We start from the raw sequence: 18131 nt of genomic DNA on the forward strand, positions 1-18131 counted from the left end.
TTAACCTCTGCCAGCTCGGAGCTTTCATGACTGCTCACACCAACACTTTCAAAACTTTGTTAAAAAGACTTTGCAGCTAGCAGTGTATCAAAAACCTTGGGCACCCCAATTACAATGGGATAATTGGGAAAAGCCCTTGACCTGGCATAGTACAACAAAAAAAAGTGTAAACATATTAATGTCCTGGGAAACCTAAGCTTAACAATATCAGGTAAAACAACAAGAACAAAGAAGCTGCCCTTTAGGAGAGATATGATTATCCTCTGAGGAAAGCCATGGTGGGAAGTGTAAGCCTTATTAACTGTGTACTAATGAAGCTGAAGTCTAGACTTTGGTGCAGGCATTGGTCCAGTAACAACTTACTCAGCAGGCAAAGTAAAATGGAAGAGAAAAGTGGAACAGGCCATCTGAAGGCAGTGAGTGCCATCGAAGAGCCCATCAGTCTGGGAAGGACTGGGGTGGAGTGCTGGTGGACATGTCACCACAGAGGTTACAGGAGGGCTTCCAGCAGCCATTAAAATATTGCTAGATAAGTAATATTCTCCTAGGGCTAGTAATGACATTTTCTCATTGGCCCAGCTGTTGTTTTATTCTAACAGCAAAGCCCTTTAGGAGATACGGATTTCAGTGCAGTGTAACTGCACAGTGGAAACAGCAGCAGCACTGCTACTGTACACACCCTTCCACTTCACTGAACTGAACACAGAAACAAAGAGTTCCAGGCTGTAAACTGAATAGTAATACAAAATGACATTTCCATCTCCTCCTTGGGGTAAAAAACAGAAAAACAGAAAATGGGCAAAAACAGAAAATGAAGGGAGTCGATACACATGTGCCAAAGTGTCTGGAAAAAAACTGGAGTCAGCAAATGGGGTATCCTGTATTTCACATAACTTCCCAGTTGACCATCCTCCAGAAGAGGTGAAACTCCTAATAATCACTTTATTAAAATGTGTTATAAAAACAAACCTAAGTTAACAGGGGAAGGAAGCTCTTAGCTTCTTCTATGGTACAACACACACTGCTAGAAAAACTACAGCGGCAGTCAGCATATTCTGACCATCTTTTCCTCTCATTTTTCTTGGTTAGAGAGCATAAATACTTGCAAAGAATAACATAGGGAACAAACAAAGTTATTTGTGAACTTTTTAAAAACATTCTTATTCCATTTTTAAAAAAAAATGTGTGTTTTGCTATTTTTTTAATTAGTGGTGGATCAAGATCAAACACTGCCTAAAATATTGTTTCCAAGCTGAGTAATGTTCTGTAGACCAAATTACATAATAAATCATTTGAACATTGATTTAGAAAGATCAGATTTGCTGATTATTTCACTAATTTGGAGAAAATCCACAGTCCAGAATTTCTACTGGCATTTAGAGGCAGCTGATCACACTCAATAGAGCTTAAACGTGCGAGAAGTTGAATTTATCCCACACCAACTGCTAAAAAATAAAGCTTACCCAGCTTTCTTGGCTTTTAAAATGGGTATTGCTTCTGAGGAAGCATAAACAAAAACATGAGGAAAATAGCAGCATAATGAGAACAGTTTTCTAAAAATAAAACCTGGAGGAAAATTTTAGAACTGCAGTCAACTCAAGGCAGCTGGGAATCCCAAAAGCCAAACATTTCCAAAGTTATGCAGACCTTCTCCCTCAGTACTGGGAGCAGTATAAGAGTTTTTCCAGTTTGGTAATCCTTCTTTTCAAATGCAAGCCATCAGTTCTCCCTGACTAGGGCAGGCTGTCTAAGCTTTTTGTCTCCAATACCAAATGTCCTGGAGAGCACCGAATCTGGTTCAGCTGTGTAATTTCTGTATCAAAGGAACACAGAGTCTCAAACTTTATAGCCCACCTCTTAGAAACTTTATTCTCTGGAATCTGTGAAAAGGCAACAAATCTGTAACATATGCATTAAACAGAATTCTAACAGAAACTCCTCAGACTCAATGTGCAACAATTCGATCTCACTGAAGAAACTGAGCAGCAGGGATTAGTTCTGTTACGTCCTTCATGTGTAATCTTGGAAAATTAAATCTGAACTGCAGCACAAGAACTCTTCTAGTATTTCTCTTCTAGTATTTTCCCTAGAGCCCAGACAGAGTCTTTCACCACCACAGGGGTTTTTTTGTGAACACTCTGGTAACTCAAACACAAGAGCAACAGCCACTGCAATGGTGGGGCAAACTCATTCACATAAGGCTGCTAACACTATGCACACCTGCATATAAACAAGTCAGCAAAGAAATAAATCAGAATTGAAGGTGGACACCCTCTAGAAACACATTTTAACTTCTCCTCAATTTGCCCCATCAGATAACCAGGTCTCAGCCTTCCTAGTCAATTCATGTCTATTTTGGTAAAAGGCTCTTGCCGTGGTTGAAAGAGAAGAGATACAGAAATCATTGGTTATGGCTTCAGCAACTGGATTATTTGAAAATGTCTGTTTATTCAAAGACAGCCTGTATGATTTGTTCCTGGACAAATGATGTTGTTGGTCTTGCACAGTTCTTTTGCCTCACCAGTTTCTGCCCTCTGGTTTACTTAAAGGTCAAAAAAGCCTTAATTTTGGTCAAGTGAACAAACTGCCTCTCAGAATAAAGCCATTCAAGTATTATTTCTGCATCTAGTCTCACTTGACCAAGTCCTTCTGAAATAAAAATGCCCAGTAATGTACTACAGAGATAAAGCCTTCTCATGCTTTGAGCAGTGGCATTAATGAGACATCTTGACTCATATGTTCTACAATTTCACTTAATTTCTAACTGCATTACTGTGCTTTCATTTCAAAGAGATCTGGCAATGTCTTTGGTCTAAGTTTATAATGGGATTTATTGTTTTAGTCCTTGTGTGAAACAATCTGAAATAACTGAAGTGGAATGAATTAGCAAAAAGTGCATTTTTTTAGATAATCTAAAGATGCTCAGCTTGGTTTCATATACAGATTTCATTCTGCCATACTTGTGCCTATTCACCACAGAAAATACAATGTAAGAATAGTTCCAAGGCTGATGAGTGAGAAACTTCATTGGTATTTGCCTTTCAATAAGCAGTTAATCTTTAGATATCATCCAGTCATTTTCCTCTGGGTTAATTTCTGAGCTACCTGCACTTTTTCTATTAGTCTCTATCATTTCCAATTCAACAGAAATTTCCTATACCTGCTTTCATTCCAAGCTTCATTGAAAACTCTATCCATGTGAATTATTGCCTAAGTTGGGTCTAAAATCTTAGTCTACTATAGAGAAGAAGCTAAATTATTCTGGCACAGTTTTGTAGATAATAGATATAACAATGAAGGATAAAATTGATTTTATCAATAATTTAATCTGGCACATAAATTTGACATATTTTCCATACCTTCACATACTATTTCTTTTAAAAATTGTTAAAACCAATTTTTAGTATGGGTGGAACCTGAGTAATAAAAAGATCTGCATACATTTGGCATGCATTCTATTTAAGTACAGGTGAAACATATGCTACTTTCCAGTTACATAGCATTTTCTCAAACTTATTTTGCCATTACATGCTTCCACCTAATACTGTAATTACTCTCAGAACTGTGTGGACAACATTAAACATTCAAATAACTTCCTTATATAAATACCTGAGGCAAAGTACCTGCATTCTGACAGTAGGATTATCTTCTCATAATGCCAGTGTCCATCTCCCAGAGATTAACACTATTTACAGTTATTTTTAATAGGTTTTCATATAATCTTACCTTAGGACCTTCACGGCCATTTAATCCAGGTACACCAATATCTCCTGGAAAACCCTAAAGAAATCATACAGACAAATGATTTGCAGAGTAGGAATGTTTTCAATGTACTTGTTTTGATTCGTTCATTCATTTAATAAACCTGAGTCACAGAAACAAGAAATAAATTTGTTCCACCATCCCAAAAAATGTCAAAATCCATTATGTTTCCTTGAAAGGACTTGGATAAGTGACAGATTTTAGGCAGCTTTTGTTAAACTCAATTTAGCAGATGTCAGCATGGATTTAATTTCTCTTACGATAAGACTTTTTATCCGCTAAGCAATGTTTGAAATTAAACCACTGGATTGGTTTGGAGGAACAAAAAAAAAAATCACCAGAGAACAGCCTGCACCAGGTCCTGCACTTGTGAATTCAACTATTTTCATAAAGTTGAGAGAGCAGCTGAAGCCCTTTAATCTCTTAAGGACAAGATCACTGCCTCCAGATCAGCAGGTGATAATCGAGGGCTGGCTGGCACTAACTGAAGGTCATCAGCATGTAGCATTATTCAGAACAGGCCTTTGTGAAATACACTCTAGGGCAGGTCAAGCTGTTAGTAAAGTAAAGGTAACTATGCACAGGAAAGGAATCAACTAAAATTATCACTATGAACACCTGGCCAGCAGGCATTGACTTGGGACACCACGAGGAGCTCTCTGTGGCAGAGGAATTCAGCTCCAGCTAGATTGTTTTAGAAGAAATGAGTGTATTTTAAGGGGGAAAAAAATGCTGCCACTAACTTTTATGCAATACAGTAGTAGTTAAGTAGTAGTGAGTTAAATTTCATAAACATCCAGAGAGGATACCTGGTCTTACATTTGTAGGATAAAATAAAGCATTGGTAATTGACTCTTTAGTTATCACACTGCTCATTCAGCCCTCTGCCAAGATTTGGCTTTTTTAATAAACTTCCACATTTCATTAAATTTTGACCATCTGAAAACAGCAAGAAAAAATGTCCTTCTTCATTAAGAGAAAATCATCCCAGATTAAAATATATGCATACTTTTTCCAATAATGGAAACAAAAAGCACATACACAAAACAATTTTTAAAAACCAGGTTTAGCACTTGGATGCTAGTGAGTCTGAAAGAAAGCCACTAAAGAGTTAAAATGATCTGAATTTTCAGAAGATGGGCAACAACTCTAACACTCCACATTTCACAATACACCAGTCTTGAGAAAATATTATGAAATGCAGTGGTTTCCCTTTCTTTTGCCATAAATCAGCAATTACAAGCAGAGCTGTGCAACAATTCCAACGTGCCTCTAGGTGGCACAGAGCATATTATTTACATGTGACCAAGGCCCTGAGACTCAGCCCTAGAACACTCACTCGCATCACCCTTGATTTCTAGACAGTTCAAAAGAGGTGTTGTTTTTAAAATCCTGGCCACTGCTGTCTACTGAAATACACTGAAGAGTTAAGTCAATTCCTTAGAATTTTTTTTTACTTGTCCTTTCTTAATTTTAAATTTATATATTTATAGACTTTAAATAGTTACCATGGGGTGAGTTGTTTCATATATCTGTAAATCTTAACTTTTCTAATGTGTGAACAACTGCTAAATGCTGACACAGACAATTTCCTCTTGGCATTAAACATTCCAGAAAACAATTTGCCTAGAAAAATGTTAATTAAGAAAGATTCTAATGCTTTTATAAATGAATATATCCACTTTATTTAGTTGTTTGTTTAAATTTTTCTAGAGGGAATTCAGTAAGGACCATGAGAGGTATGGACAAGTACTATTGCAGGTAGAACAAACATGGTATTTTGAAATCTTTTCATGTCAGCAAAGTCTTAGGATACAAGAAGGTTACTAGCCTGAGAACATCAACACTAAACAATGCATTTAAAAATTTAAAATCCTCATAATTTTTATCTTTTCTGTGAAGATGGATTAATACTTTTCTTCTTGAGCACAACCATGAAGAAAAGGCAGATGCTATGGCAGTATTAGAACACTGTTTCTAAGATGTTCTCACATTAATAATCCATGAAATAAGTGTAATAATCTAGGACACAAACAGCTACTTTAGACAATTCCAGAAAAAGAATGAACCAGGAAGGAGCTCTTGAAATACCTCAGCAATGGCACCTGCCCATCAGATTCCTTGTAGTGAAATGGGATGTATCTCTGGCAACACCTAAATTTACCATGAGTTATTCAGCAGCCAGCTCCCTGGGAAGTTACTCCAGATTAAAAATTCATTATTCTTCCATAAGGGAAAGGCCAGGAGATTAATGTATCATTTCCAGCTGCAATGTAGTTTTTAGCACAGGCTATTCAGAACCAAAGAGCCCTTTTTCCATCAGCCAGAAGCCCAGCAGCTGGCAGGATACAAATTATTCTCAAAATCTTGCTACAGATGTGGTCTTTTGCCAGCAAAGCAATTTAGAATCCACTTCATTTGATCAAAAGTAATGTGGCACCAGAAAAACCTGAAGTGCCAACTATCTTAACACAAACATGCTTTAACCTTGCTGTGGGAGTGTTGCTTTTTGTACTGAACACTTAAGTATAAAATTAACATATTTATTGCTCTCATTTATCAATATAATGTTTAATTTAAAAAAAATGCAGAGATGACCAAGTTGTTGCTATGTTGGGGCATATCTCAGCACCCCAGAAATGAACACTCTGCCAAGCTTTTGCTTTTCTTTTGTTTTTCTGTGTGTCTGCAAATCTGGAAGCAGAATATCAGAAATATTGAGACATTGCACTCCATTTCCATGGAGAATTCTCTCACATTTGCAGAATCCCACTTCAAACTGTTTTCACATGACATTTGTCAGCATCACAGGCCACCCATCTTCATGCCCTTGGCTGCCCTCAAGGGGATCAGGACAAGGATGGGTGGAGGGGCACCATGGAAGGAAAACATCTCCAGGGAGTGCAATAGTCCCTTCAGTCACCAGGTTTCCCTGCTCCAATAAGAGCTCATTCAATCACAGGTTGCAATTAATGTCAGTGAGAATAAATTTTCAGAAGTAAGACTGACTGGATGTAGCTACTGAACTTCAACAAGATACCTCATTAGAGATTCAAAACTAATTATCATAGTCAAATCACCAAAAGGTTTCCTCAGAAAACTGCAATTCTCCAGTAAGTGCTTATGCTTCTTCTGCAAGCATGTGTTATGCAGACATAGACCTTTGGGAAAGGACCAGATGAAGATTCTGTGCAAAGGCAAGTAGAGAGTACAAGCAATTTCACAACAAGAGCATTTCCTCAGATATGTGTCAGAACACACAATTAGTTCAGCCTTTAAATTATTTCTATATTCCCCAAAAATCATTTGCATGCAACTTATTTGATGCAATATTGAAACAGAAGGCTATGTTGTCACTGCACACCTGGCATTGTTTGCAAAAACTCAAAAAATCATGCGATAATGCATGTGAAACAGGCACTAAAAATAAAGTTTATTTTTAAATGAACACCTCAAAGCAGCCACTGAGTCACTTACAAAGTGTTTGCCTTTTTGACTCTTTACTGTTATTTGAATGTATCCTTTTCTTTTGTGAGGCTACTGCCTTGAGCATGGAACACTCCAGCTGAGTTCCACACAAGTGCCTTCCTGAAGGAGTCAGCTAATGACTTCAGATCAAAATACTGCACATATGAAAAAAGTTCTATTGAAGACAATGAAAAATTCTCTCTGCTTCAGATGAAACCTATTTATAACACTCTGAAGCTAAATCTGGAGGGAACTATCACTCTCATTTTGAGGGAATAATTAAATGCAATTCCTAGAGCAAAATTTAGCTATAAAATATTCTGAATACATGTGGAAGCCTGTCAAAGGCTTGTCTAATTTGAATCACATTAACAATAAGCACTGCATACTTCGTTGTACACAGTAAACTGAGACATTTTGGGTTAGAACAGTCAGATCTGCACTTTCCAGTTGTCATGCCAATATAACACAAAGCTCTGCAGAAATTTCACATTTTGGTTGTTCATTTTCAGATTCATGACAAAGCAGCACAATGTGTCAGTTGATGAAGAATCCACTCCAGAAAGTGTTCACTGAGTATATCCAGTGGCTGGTGAGCAGCAGGCATTCAGGCACAAGACAGACCCTGGCTCTGCAGTAGCACACCCAGAAGAGAATTTGGCCTGACACTGCAGGACTCCTGCACCTAGAGAGTCACCTGGCAGCCAAAACTTGTCTGGCCACCCAGAGAGCCAGAGCCAGACCTCTGTCCCTCCCTCTGCCCTCCTGCCAGCAGCACTGCAGGTCCCAAATGGACCCTGGCTAGAGGTGGGTGGCTTGTTTCAACTCTGACCTGGTGTACCTTGGCCGCACAGCTGCAGAGGAAAGACTTAGGAAGCAACTCACTGGTGATCTGCATTTCAACCCACAAAACCCCGTGAGGATGATCAGAGCCTGCCTGCCCTGCTCCCACGGCTGTGCACAGAGAGCGTAACAGAGCTCAGCTGCTGGAGTGCAGAGTTACTGCAGTTTGCATGGGAAGAAAATCAGGGACAGGACTACTTACTCTTTGCACTGGGAATGAAACACTCAAATGTGTCACTGGAAAGATCAAAGGATCCCCAGGTTCTTATTACACATGTACCCAAAACAAATGGGGACAGGGCACATTTATAAATCCCAGTGTCCTAATGTTGGACAAAAGGAGAGAGGAATAGCTGGAAGCAGAGTTTGAGAGGTTCTGCCACTGGGCAGACACAGCCTTGATCCTCCTGCTCACAGCAAAGTCCAACAAATCCCAATACAGGTTTTGGGGTTTTTAAAAATGAAATCTTTTATAGAAGGCATATGGTATGGATTGTCACACCTATACCAAATCCAAAGTACTCTCCTTGAACAACACTAATCCACCACATTCTTCTATTTCCAGAAACATCAAGGGAACATTTAGTATACTATATAATGCATGTTTTCCACATGGGGTCACAGGAAGTCTGACCATTCAGATAATGAAACAGCAACAAGGAAAGTAGTCCTGTCTGACCTGCTAACTGTCTGGTTTTCAAGAAGAGACCTGATCAGACATATGACAGTAGGCTTTTCTTGTGGAAAAATCTACATTATTTGCTCATACTTCATATATTTGGTTGTGTCTAAATAACTTCTGGCAACAACAACTAGTTTATTTTTATAAATAATGTACCTGGAGGGACACAAACACTCTTCAGTTTTAAGTTGCTTATTTTAAATTCCTTTCATTACAGAACTTCTAATATCTTCAATTTATCCAAAATCCCAGTATGCTGCTATCCTTCTGTTTTCTATTTTGACATATGTTGACCGTATTTTTATTAAGTAAAAGGTGGAAAAGCCTCTTAGTTTATTTGGAACTGTCTTGCATGGATAAACATTGCTTTGCAGTTTAAACCAACCATTTTGCAGACAATTACTCAAAAAAACAGTACCTGGACACCCAAGTTTTAATTATCTAGCATCATGCACTTTATTTGCCTTCTAAAGATAAAGTAGTTCTGCACTCCTGAGCCAAGTGAAATGCTGAGCTTTTCAGACAGAAAGATTGCCATCCATGTCTGCCCTGAGGGTGACCAGCCCAGGATGATCTTTTCCCCAGACACAAAGGAGTAGCATGTCTGTCTTGGAATAAGGAGCTATGAAGGACTACCAGAGGCAGAGGGAGCAGGGGCAGCAGGACACAGGCCTCAAGACCAACCATTTGGGGTTAACCTGCCCCAAGTCTCCCTTGCTGGAAGCTAGGCAAAGAAATCATGCAATGAAGAGTCTCGAAAAATCTAAAATCCTGAGAAACAGGGTGGCAGCTGCAGACAACATGCACAGGCTTTGTGTCTTCTGCACACCCTTTGACCAAATGAGAGGGACTTATTCTCACAAGACCACCTTGTGTTGCTACAATGCACTTCCCAGTGAGTTTTCTCCCAGTGAGAGCTTTTGCCTAATAAGAAAGGCAGGAATGTAGAGCCTTGGTTTGAGGAGATGTGCTCACGTAAAGGCAGAAAAAGGATCTTTGCTAGAATATATCTTCCAGTTGTATTTTTTTTAAAAAAGGAAAACCCGCAAATAAACAAAGAAACCCCACCACAAACCAAACAAAACCCAAAATACATTAATTGCAGGAGGCTGATTAGAAAGAACAATCCACAGTTTCCACTTTCATCTCTCCAGCAAATACATGTGCCTGTGTATAAACTTGTCTTTCTGGTACAGACCATAGCATTTTTCCTTAAAGCCTGTGGTATAAATGCAAAAAAAGCACAAAAATGGGACAATTTGGAGACTGAGTTTCTGCATAAACTTCCAAAGCACTCGGGAGATCTTAGGAAACTTCACTTCCATATTCACCTGGCAACCCTTCCCAGGTGATTGGGATTTATCCTCTGTGTTTCTTGTAAGTGCCTGGAAAATGGAAAATCCCATTTGTAAACATGCTTTAGTATTTACAAATGGAAGTGTGCCTGAGAAATCGCATGAGTCTCATTGCAGGTGTACCCCATAACAACAGGATTCAAGAGACAGCAAATGAAGAACTACTTTGTATGCAAAGATCCTCTACATTAATATTCTGCAAAAAAAGTGATGAGCTAGAATATTTTGTACTTTATGGAGGAGAGTGAATTTATCAAATATGACTGAATAAAAAGATTTCCCTAATTCAACTAGGAAAACAGTCCTTTATGAAGCAAACCCATCTACCTCTTATTTCTATCTTTTAGAACCAACATTCAATTTACCACTAGCAAGGGATTTCTTACCTCAGGTCCCTGGGGACCAAATGGTCCACGTGGTCCAGGTTCTCCAATTTTCCCCTTGAAAAAAATCCAAACAGTTCAGATTTCTGATGATAATTTATTTTTAACAACAGATGGTTGTGAAGATTTTAAAAACAATTATTAACAAAAAGGCCAAAGAAATGTTGAGATGACTTTTTCACTAAACAGGAAATTTTATACCTTCCTCTCCTCAAACACTATTAAAACTAGTTCATCATATCTCTTTGAAGTCACAACAAAAAAACTTCAAATTAGATTAGGACAGAGAAAATAGGGAGTTTGAGGAGGAACAATATAAAAACCCCTTTAAATATATAGCTTTTTTCACATAAAAACTGCATATTATTTAAAGTCCAGGAAGGAACTGTTATGGATATTGGTTTACACACTTACTTATATATTTTAAGTATCCAGTCCTAGCCGAAGAAATGACAGTTTTGTGATTAATAATAATAAAATGAGGTCCTATCCACAGGTAATGGTAGCTTCATTATATACAGATTTCAATCCATCTAAAGATGGGCCAAATTTCTCTAAGTTATATCTGTTCTTCCACATTTTCAGACTCTTTCTGCCACCATAAGTAGATGTCACTTGGGCAAAATTAAGATCTGACCTGGGAAACATTTCTCTAATTTTTAACATGAATGACTTCATTGTAAATTCATTCTACAAAGGTAAATTTCTATTACTTGCAGGCCTGAGGTCTCATAGATTAATTTAACATAACTCACAAGGTTGGTCACATTCAGCTTGTGCTAAAAATCCACAACTCTTTCAGGAATAGGTTGATTCACATGCTTATCTTAGAATGAAAATTCTTGTACCTTTACAAGCAAAAAATAGTATTTTTTTCCCTTCTAAGCTTAAGCAAATTTGCATAATTTAATTGCAGGATTTGTGTTTATACTATAAACTCTATAGGACAAGGAAAGTGTGATTGAATTTAAGGGCCCATGACATTCCTAAGGTCTAACTAGGTTACCAGTTATTGGCTTGATTGTACATAAGAAAATTGACACTGGAGTGAGTATTGGCAGCTTTTGAAAAAAGATATTAGCACTACAACAGGTGAGGAAGAGCCAGGTAACCCTGTGCAGTATGCCTTTTCTGCCTCAACATCTAAAAACCCAGCAGAAGGGGCAGCAGTGCACAGATGCCTTTAAAGCTGCTAAAAATCAGTAAATACAGGAATTCATGACCACTCCCATCCCTGTGAGAAATGACTGGCTGTTATTAATGAGATCTCACACATTCCCTGCAAATCCAGCTAGTCCAAATGGTCATCTGGAAGTTCCCAAAGCTCTCAGAGGATTTGTTTTAAATATTACCCAAGTCCATTCCCCCCACTGTGATTGTCCCAGAATATCTACTATTCTGAGCACTCTATTAAAATTTGACACATATACTGATCTTGGTAATCAAATCTCACATTTTAGCATCTGACTTGCTCATTAACACCAATCACTAGAAATAAAAGCAGCTTAGACCTTATCCTTTGTGCATTTGGAATTAGGTCACTTCTAGGGGATTAGATGCACTGTGAACATAACAATTACACAATAGTGTCAAATATCAACAGCAGTAAAAAATATCAACAACACACAGTGATATACTGAGAACAAAATTTGATGTGTAAACTCACTGGGGGTCCTGGTTTTCCTCTGATCCCTGGAGGTCCTGGTAAACCAAGAGCACCCTGAAAAAAGAAAGCTATTAAATACACATGAAAATTGTTGTGTTATGTTGGAAGCAATAAATTGCTATATTTTGACACCTGAAACAGGCTTCAAAAGAATTCTTCAGGTTGAAAACTATCTTCTAGCACTCAACTTTCATCAAAAGAGTTCTCACAGGATGTGCTATTTCAGTGACTTCTGATGTACTGGCCAAACAGCAAAGAAGATCCTTATTTATCTCAGTCTGATGATGTGAAGGAGCATGCCAGACTGTGGTGTGCTGCTGCTAACCACAGTAGGTCCAGGTGAGCTGCAGATGAACCTCCAGGGTCAAGGGAAAAATACCTTTTACAACAGTTCCTTAGAAAGACTGAGACCACACCATAATCCTTGTTTGATGCATCTCTGTACACACAGCTGCCAGAGCTCTGCTTGTGCCCTTTACTTGTCTTTGTGCACACTTCCCATAACTGAGTTTTAATTTCTTGAAAATATGTTAATACAGTGATATCCAGATAGTATTACTACTGCATTCTACTTTTATGCAGCCAACCTGCTGCATTTTGAGAGACACACAAGCCTGATGAAGCTGCTGAAATGGGATAATTTTGTAAAACAATGCCATTATAACTTACCTTGTCTCCTGGGTACCCCTGATCTCCTGGCTCTCCTGCAAGGCCATGGTCACCCTAAACAATATATAATTTTATACAGACATATGTGTGTGGCTTAAAATGGGGTAGTTTTCAGAAGTAGAGAAAGATTAAGTCAATATTCACTATTTAAAATTAACACAGATCTTAGCCAGTGCAAGGTGCTGCACTGAAACACCTCTTCCAGGAAAGTCTAAAGGCACTGACATGGATATTATTATGTTCAGTAGTTAGTGTTCTGTTCAGAGAAAACCTTGTCCATACTACCAGATTATGAGCCTGACAAAAATTTAAAAAATAAAAGTCAGAAGACAAAAGAAATCAAAAGGAAAAAGGGAAAGCTTTGCCAAGTACACTACGCTCAAGTTTTAATGAAGAGAGCCTGAAAGAACCATGTATCTCCAAGATAATGAAAATATTTAAATCACCTTATCACCTTTCATTCCAGGCTGTCCCACACTCCCTGGGAAACCCTGTTAAAGTAAAGAAAACATAAACCCAATGCTTGACTATAATTTGGAAAGCAGCACAAGCTTTGGGGTGATTAAAGAACCAGCCAGCAGCACCTGGCTGTGGGAGGATTAAATACCATACCGTGGGCCCTGGAATTCCTGATGGTCCACTTGGTCCTGCTGGCCCAATGTCTCCCTACCAAACAGCAAGAAAAGTGACGGCATTTGGTGAAATGGAGTAACCTAAAGACTCTTAACAGAATGTGGCATTTTCCTGCACCACAGAGAGAAATCAAAATATTTTTAGGCACATTTCTTAAGGAAAAACAAAGGTATTGGTATCATAAGCCCTCCATGTTTACAGTTCCAAACATCAGCAGAAACACACAAAACATCACTTGATTCTTCTCCTGTAGATTATAAACTCAAGAGAAGATCACAGTGTATCAGGCAATGCCAGTTAAGGAAGCTTTCTTTTGTACTGCAGCTGCACGTTCAGTGGCTATCACTGCTGTCCTTAGGGTGACATAACAGCACTTCTATGTAGGCATCAAATTTAGTTTAAAGAAATTATTCTAGGATGAGTAGGGCCATAAAAAATGGCCTTTTAAATGGTCCTTTTTCTCAATTTCTCATCTATCAGTGACTTCTTGAGTTAAAAGAAAAAGCAAAAAAGAAAAAGAGATGTGACTCTAAATACCACGTGTGCAGAATCAAACCTATGTTCCAATGGGCATGCTAAACTTTTCTGTTCTGATGTACCTTCAGAGCCCTTACTGCAATTCTTCTTTCTGGGATTTATTTAGGCAGTTTTATGACAGAAAAAAAAAAAGTGAATCACAAAAATAAAGCATCTTTAAAGATCAGCACAGCAACAGCAATAATATTAATGAAAAAGCATGAGCTAAACATAAGACCTGACTCAGAATAGTTAAGATACATTACAAAGGGACAAGTCTATCAACTTTCTGCCTATTCAAGTTTGGGGGGAAAAAACCCCAAAAAAACCATGTTATATCTCAATGTCTATGCAGAAATTTAACAACACATATGAATAAAGAAATCATTTGCCCCTTGCTGAGAGTGATATGGAAAAGAGGAGATGGACAGCTATGAATTTCTAGTTGAGCACACATTATTCTCTGGAGACTCTTTAGCAATGTTAGCAACCACATTCTTCTGCAGCCACCACCAGACTCATGGCTCGGTGAAGAAAAAGCAAGACCAATCACTTAGTGTCTTAATGGAGCTTGGAAGAGCTCCCAAGAAAATTGCCACTCTACATTGCTTTAGCTTTCCATGACTGCTTAAATGATCTATTCTGTCATGCTAGCTGATCAAGGAAATGGTTTACATTGCTGTCTCTGAGCTGTGCTACATATTCTAGTTCAGCAAGGCATTTATGCATTCATGGTACTGAATGCTGAAATGCACACTTATGGTAACAACAGCACTGGTTGGAAAATCACAGATAGATACTGAGCTGGGAAATTTAGCTTACAACAGCAACAGGAAGGAATTCCAAAACAGCTTTACAACATTCAGGGTCATTAAACACCTGTCACAGTCTCCAGACACATTAAGTGGCTTAATTAACAGCAAGGACGGGAACTGCACAAAAATAAAACTGAAAGAGTGTTGAATTAGTTAGTCTGACAGGTTTTTTAATCATTCTCCACCTAAAACAGCCTTGCTACATGTTACAATACACTTATCACTTTGGATAAAACTTGCTGATCAATAAAACCTGCAGCTACATAAAGTGTACCTTTTCCAACATTTCTAGGTGACGAGTGAAACTGAAACCAACTTGCTTTTTCCAGGCAAAAAGATTAAATACCAGAAAAGGAAGACTAATGTTTTCCTAGTATTACGTGGATGTTATAAAAGGGAAAAAAAATTAAAAACTAATTGGGGTATCTAGCAGTAAATTTTCTGCAACTCTTCATCTTATAAAACTCATGGCCTTGCTAAGTCTTGAAAGACTGACTATTCAGCCAGCCAAAACTCTGAACTTGGCAACAGTTTTGTATATTGAAAATAATCATGGATGGAAGGAATTACTGGATTCAGCTTGTTGATGCTGCTCATTTTGCCATTGTTCTCATGAACAAAGACAAAAATACAACTAACTCTTGACATTGACCAGCTGGGCTGGACAAGCTACTTGAATTAATGCTCTTGGGTTCGGCCACAAAAATATATTTAATCCCATGTACAATATTGCATCTTGTAGTAGTAGAGTGTGTTATTATTGACTAAGTATTTTAAAGAAAACATTGAGGGCTGTAGCCCTTTATTCAGTTTTGGATGACCATTAGCATCTGCCTGGACAAGAGAAAGCTGAGGCCAGGGAGCACAGAGCCCTTTGGAGAGCAGGGGTGGCTGAGGAACAGGGCTGCTGGAGTCACCCAAAACTCCCCCAGGGTTCTTGGAGAAATTCTGCTACAGATTAGAGTGCAACAGAGTCCCTTGTAAAGAAACTCTGGAACAGAGCACAGCTCTTCCAATTATCTGACTGCAAAAGAGGAAACCAGACTAACCCATATACTGGAACCATGAGAAAGAGTCACACATGTAAACACAAGGCCACTCAAACGGAGCTCAGACTCTAAACAATTGCTAATTTTGTGCTGTTCAAAATCTAAACATGCCAAAGCTAAACTCTTTTTCCCCCCAAGAAATAGCTCTCATTATGGTTATATTCCATTTTTGTACAAGTGGCAAAAGCTTTGAATGGTTATAGATAATTATTTTTCTATTTCACAAAAAATTATTGACACTCAGTCTCTGTAAGTGACTGCAACTCAGCAAGAAGGCACATGCAGCTTTGATCCTGCAAACATTTATACTCATGAACTCTAGGTAGGGCTAAAATGCTGAGTTTCAGTCAACATAATCAGTAACAGAATCTTTTTGGAAGTGATATATTTTTTAAAATCCTCAGGTACATTTATACAATTATCAAAACCTTTGAGATTAAATTCCAAAGACAGTCATGTAAGAGAGAAAAGCAAACCACAATTCTAAGCAAATTTTCAAGAGTGCAAGCTCCAGTCTCATAAGTGTGTCAATTGGCTAAAGAACACAGAAAAACACTTTTGCATGATGAAGGCTGGAAGCTACAGAGGTTTCTTGACCAAGCTTTTGTTTTCACTATAGCAATGCCATAACAATCCTAATCAGACAGCAAGGGATGACTTACTGGAATTTTTTTTGTTATGATCATATAATTAGGAAGAGTAACAATTGAGCTCAACTGTTGTGCTTCAAAGGAAAAGTAAGATGACCATCAGTGTAAAGTATAAACTTATCAAGAACGTTTCAGATCTGCAGATATTAAAAAACCCACAAAGCAAACACTGGAGACAATCATGGCTTTTTAAACTCAAGTGTAAACACTTGCAATTTCTCCCTTGTTAAGGATGTGGCCGTGTAGCCAGACATGACTGAGACAACATCAAGAATCAGAGGTCCTCTATGACTAAATACATGAGTTAAAAAAACATAAGGAAGTGAGACTACTCAGAAGGAAAGTCTCTCCCACCTTCTGTAGGACTCAGAGCTTCTCTGGCACCACTGATAGATACAACTACTGTGTACAACTCCACAGTGAGCATCACACCCTTATTCTACATCTATTTAAAAAAAAATATGATATTGTAAACATGATAAAGTAATTTTTCTTAGAAATTAATTCTGCTTTGGATTTGGTAGCCATATTCAGGAACCAATGAGGACTGCTGTCGTTAAAATGTTTGAGATCATTGCACCCTTCACACTTTAGTGCTATAGTGCTATAAAATAGCAAACTTGGTCATTTCAAATGAAAGACCCAAACACGCTGGGTGAGAAACAGGCACACAAATCCAAACCAAGTATAGAAGTGCTCCATGCTGCCAACCTGATAGCAGTTTTTAGTGATACTATTCAAAATCATGGCTGTCTAAAGCAAAAGCTATTTAAATCCTTGAATTTTCAGAATTGTTTTTTTATTACACAAAGAGTAGGAAGCACAAGACAAATGCTCTAATGCAGCCAGATCAAAGTAAGTAATAAAAGTATACTCACTCTTAGTCCTGGAAATCCAGGAGGACCAACACCACCAACAATTCCCTTTAAAGAAAGTTAATCTTAGATTACCTGAATTTTACCATTTAAAAAGAAATCCTAGAATTAAGATAAAAGTGACCTACAAAGCAAGTCAGCTTTGATTTTTACAGTGTTTCCAAAGAGTGACAGCTTATCACTGTATAGAGAAATATGCTTAGTAAAAATCCCTGAATTGTAGAATTAGATCACCAGATATTTGCATCATGGGAACATTTCTGCTCTTAATATAGGAATATAAGATTTTTTTTTACAATGATACTTAAAGTGGAAGGAAGAAAAAGCAATTTTTTCAGGGTGAAAAACAAATTTATTAAGAGTGCTTTGAAAAATAAATAAGAACACCATCTCAGTTCATAGAAAGACCTCTGCAAATTACAAATTTATTATCTCTCTTTATTAAAAACTACTTCTTGATACAAACTATGGTATTTGTACTTCATACAGAGCTTAGATTTCAGTGGTACTTCACTACTGCCTCTGCCACAGTTTAACTCAGAAGAGGCTAAAACACTGCCAAAAACAGTTGCCAAGTCTCTTTGCCCTACGTGAAACAGATATTGCAGTCCTCCAGGTCACCATGTCTGCTGCAAGCTGAGCCAACACCTGGGACCTGCTCCTCAGAGGATAACATTGACAGGGCCCACTGCAGCCTGTTGGCACCCCCAGGGAGGGGGAAGTTTGATGCAAGCAAAGCTAAGCCCATTGTGAATTTGTCCAACT

The 18131-nt window shown here is 38.0% G+C and overlaps 1 protein-coding gene across 2 annotated transcripts in view; it reads right to left on the reverse strand.

The window, feature by feature from the left end:
• Window positions 1–18131, reverse strand: part of COL24A1 (collagen type XXIV alpha 1 chain) — a 125063-nt gene that overhangs the window by 61007 nt on the left and 45925 nt on the right. For both annotated transcript variants that reach the window (XM_059854159.1, XM_059854158.1), the window contains exons 14-20: window positions 17370–17414; window positions 13441–13494; window positions 13275–13319; window positions 12829–12882; window positions 12160–12213; window positions 10497–10550; window positions 3727–3780 (exon numbers count right to left, since the gene is read on the reverse strand). In XM_059854159.1, coding sequence (XP_059710142.1) covers window positions 3727–3780; window positions 10497–10550; window positions 12160–12213; window positions 12829–12882; window positions 13275–13319; window positions 13441–13494; window positions 17370–17414 — 360 coding nt within the window. The remainder of the gene's footprint in view (window positions 1–3726; window positions 3781–10496; window positions 10551–12159; window positions 12214–12828; window positions 12883–13274; window positions 13320–13440; window positions 13495–17369; window positions 17415–18131) is intronic.

Source organism: Haemorhous mexicanus, chromosome 9, assembly GCF_027477595.1.
Source record: "Haemorhous mexicanus isolate bHaeMex1 chromosome 9, bHaeMex1.pri, whole genome shotgun sequence".
Taxonomy (NCBI): Eukaryota; Metazoa; Chordata; class Aves; order Passeriformes; family Fringillidae; genus Haemorhous; species Haemorhous mexicanus.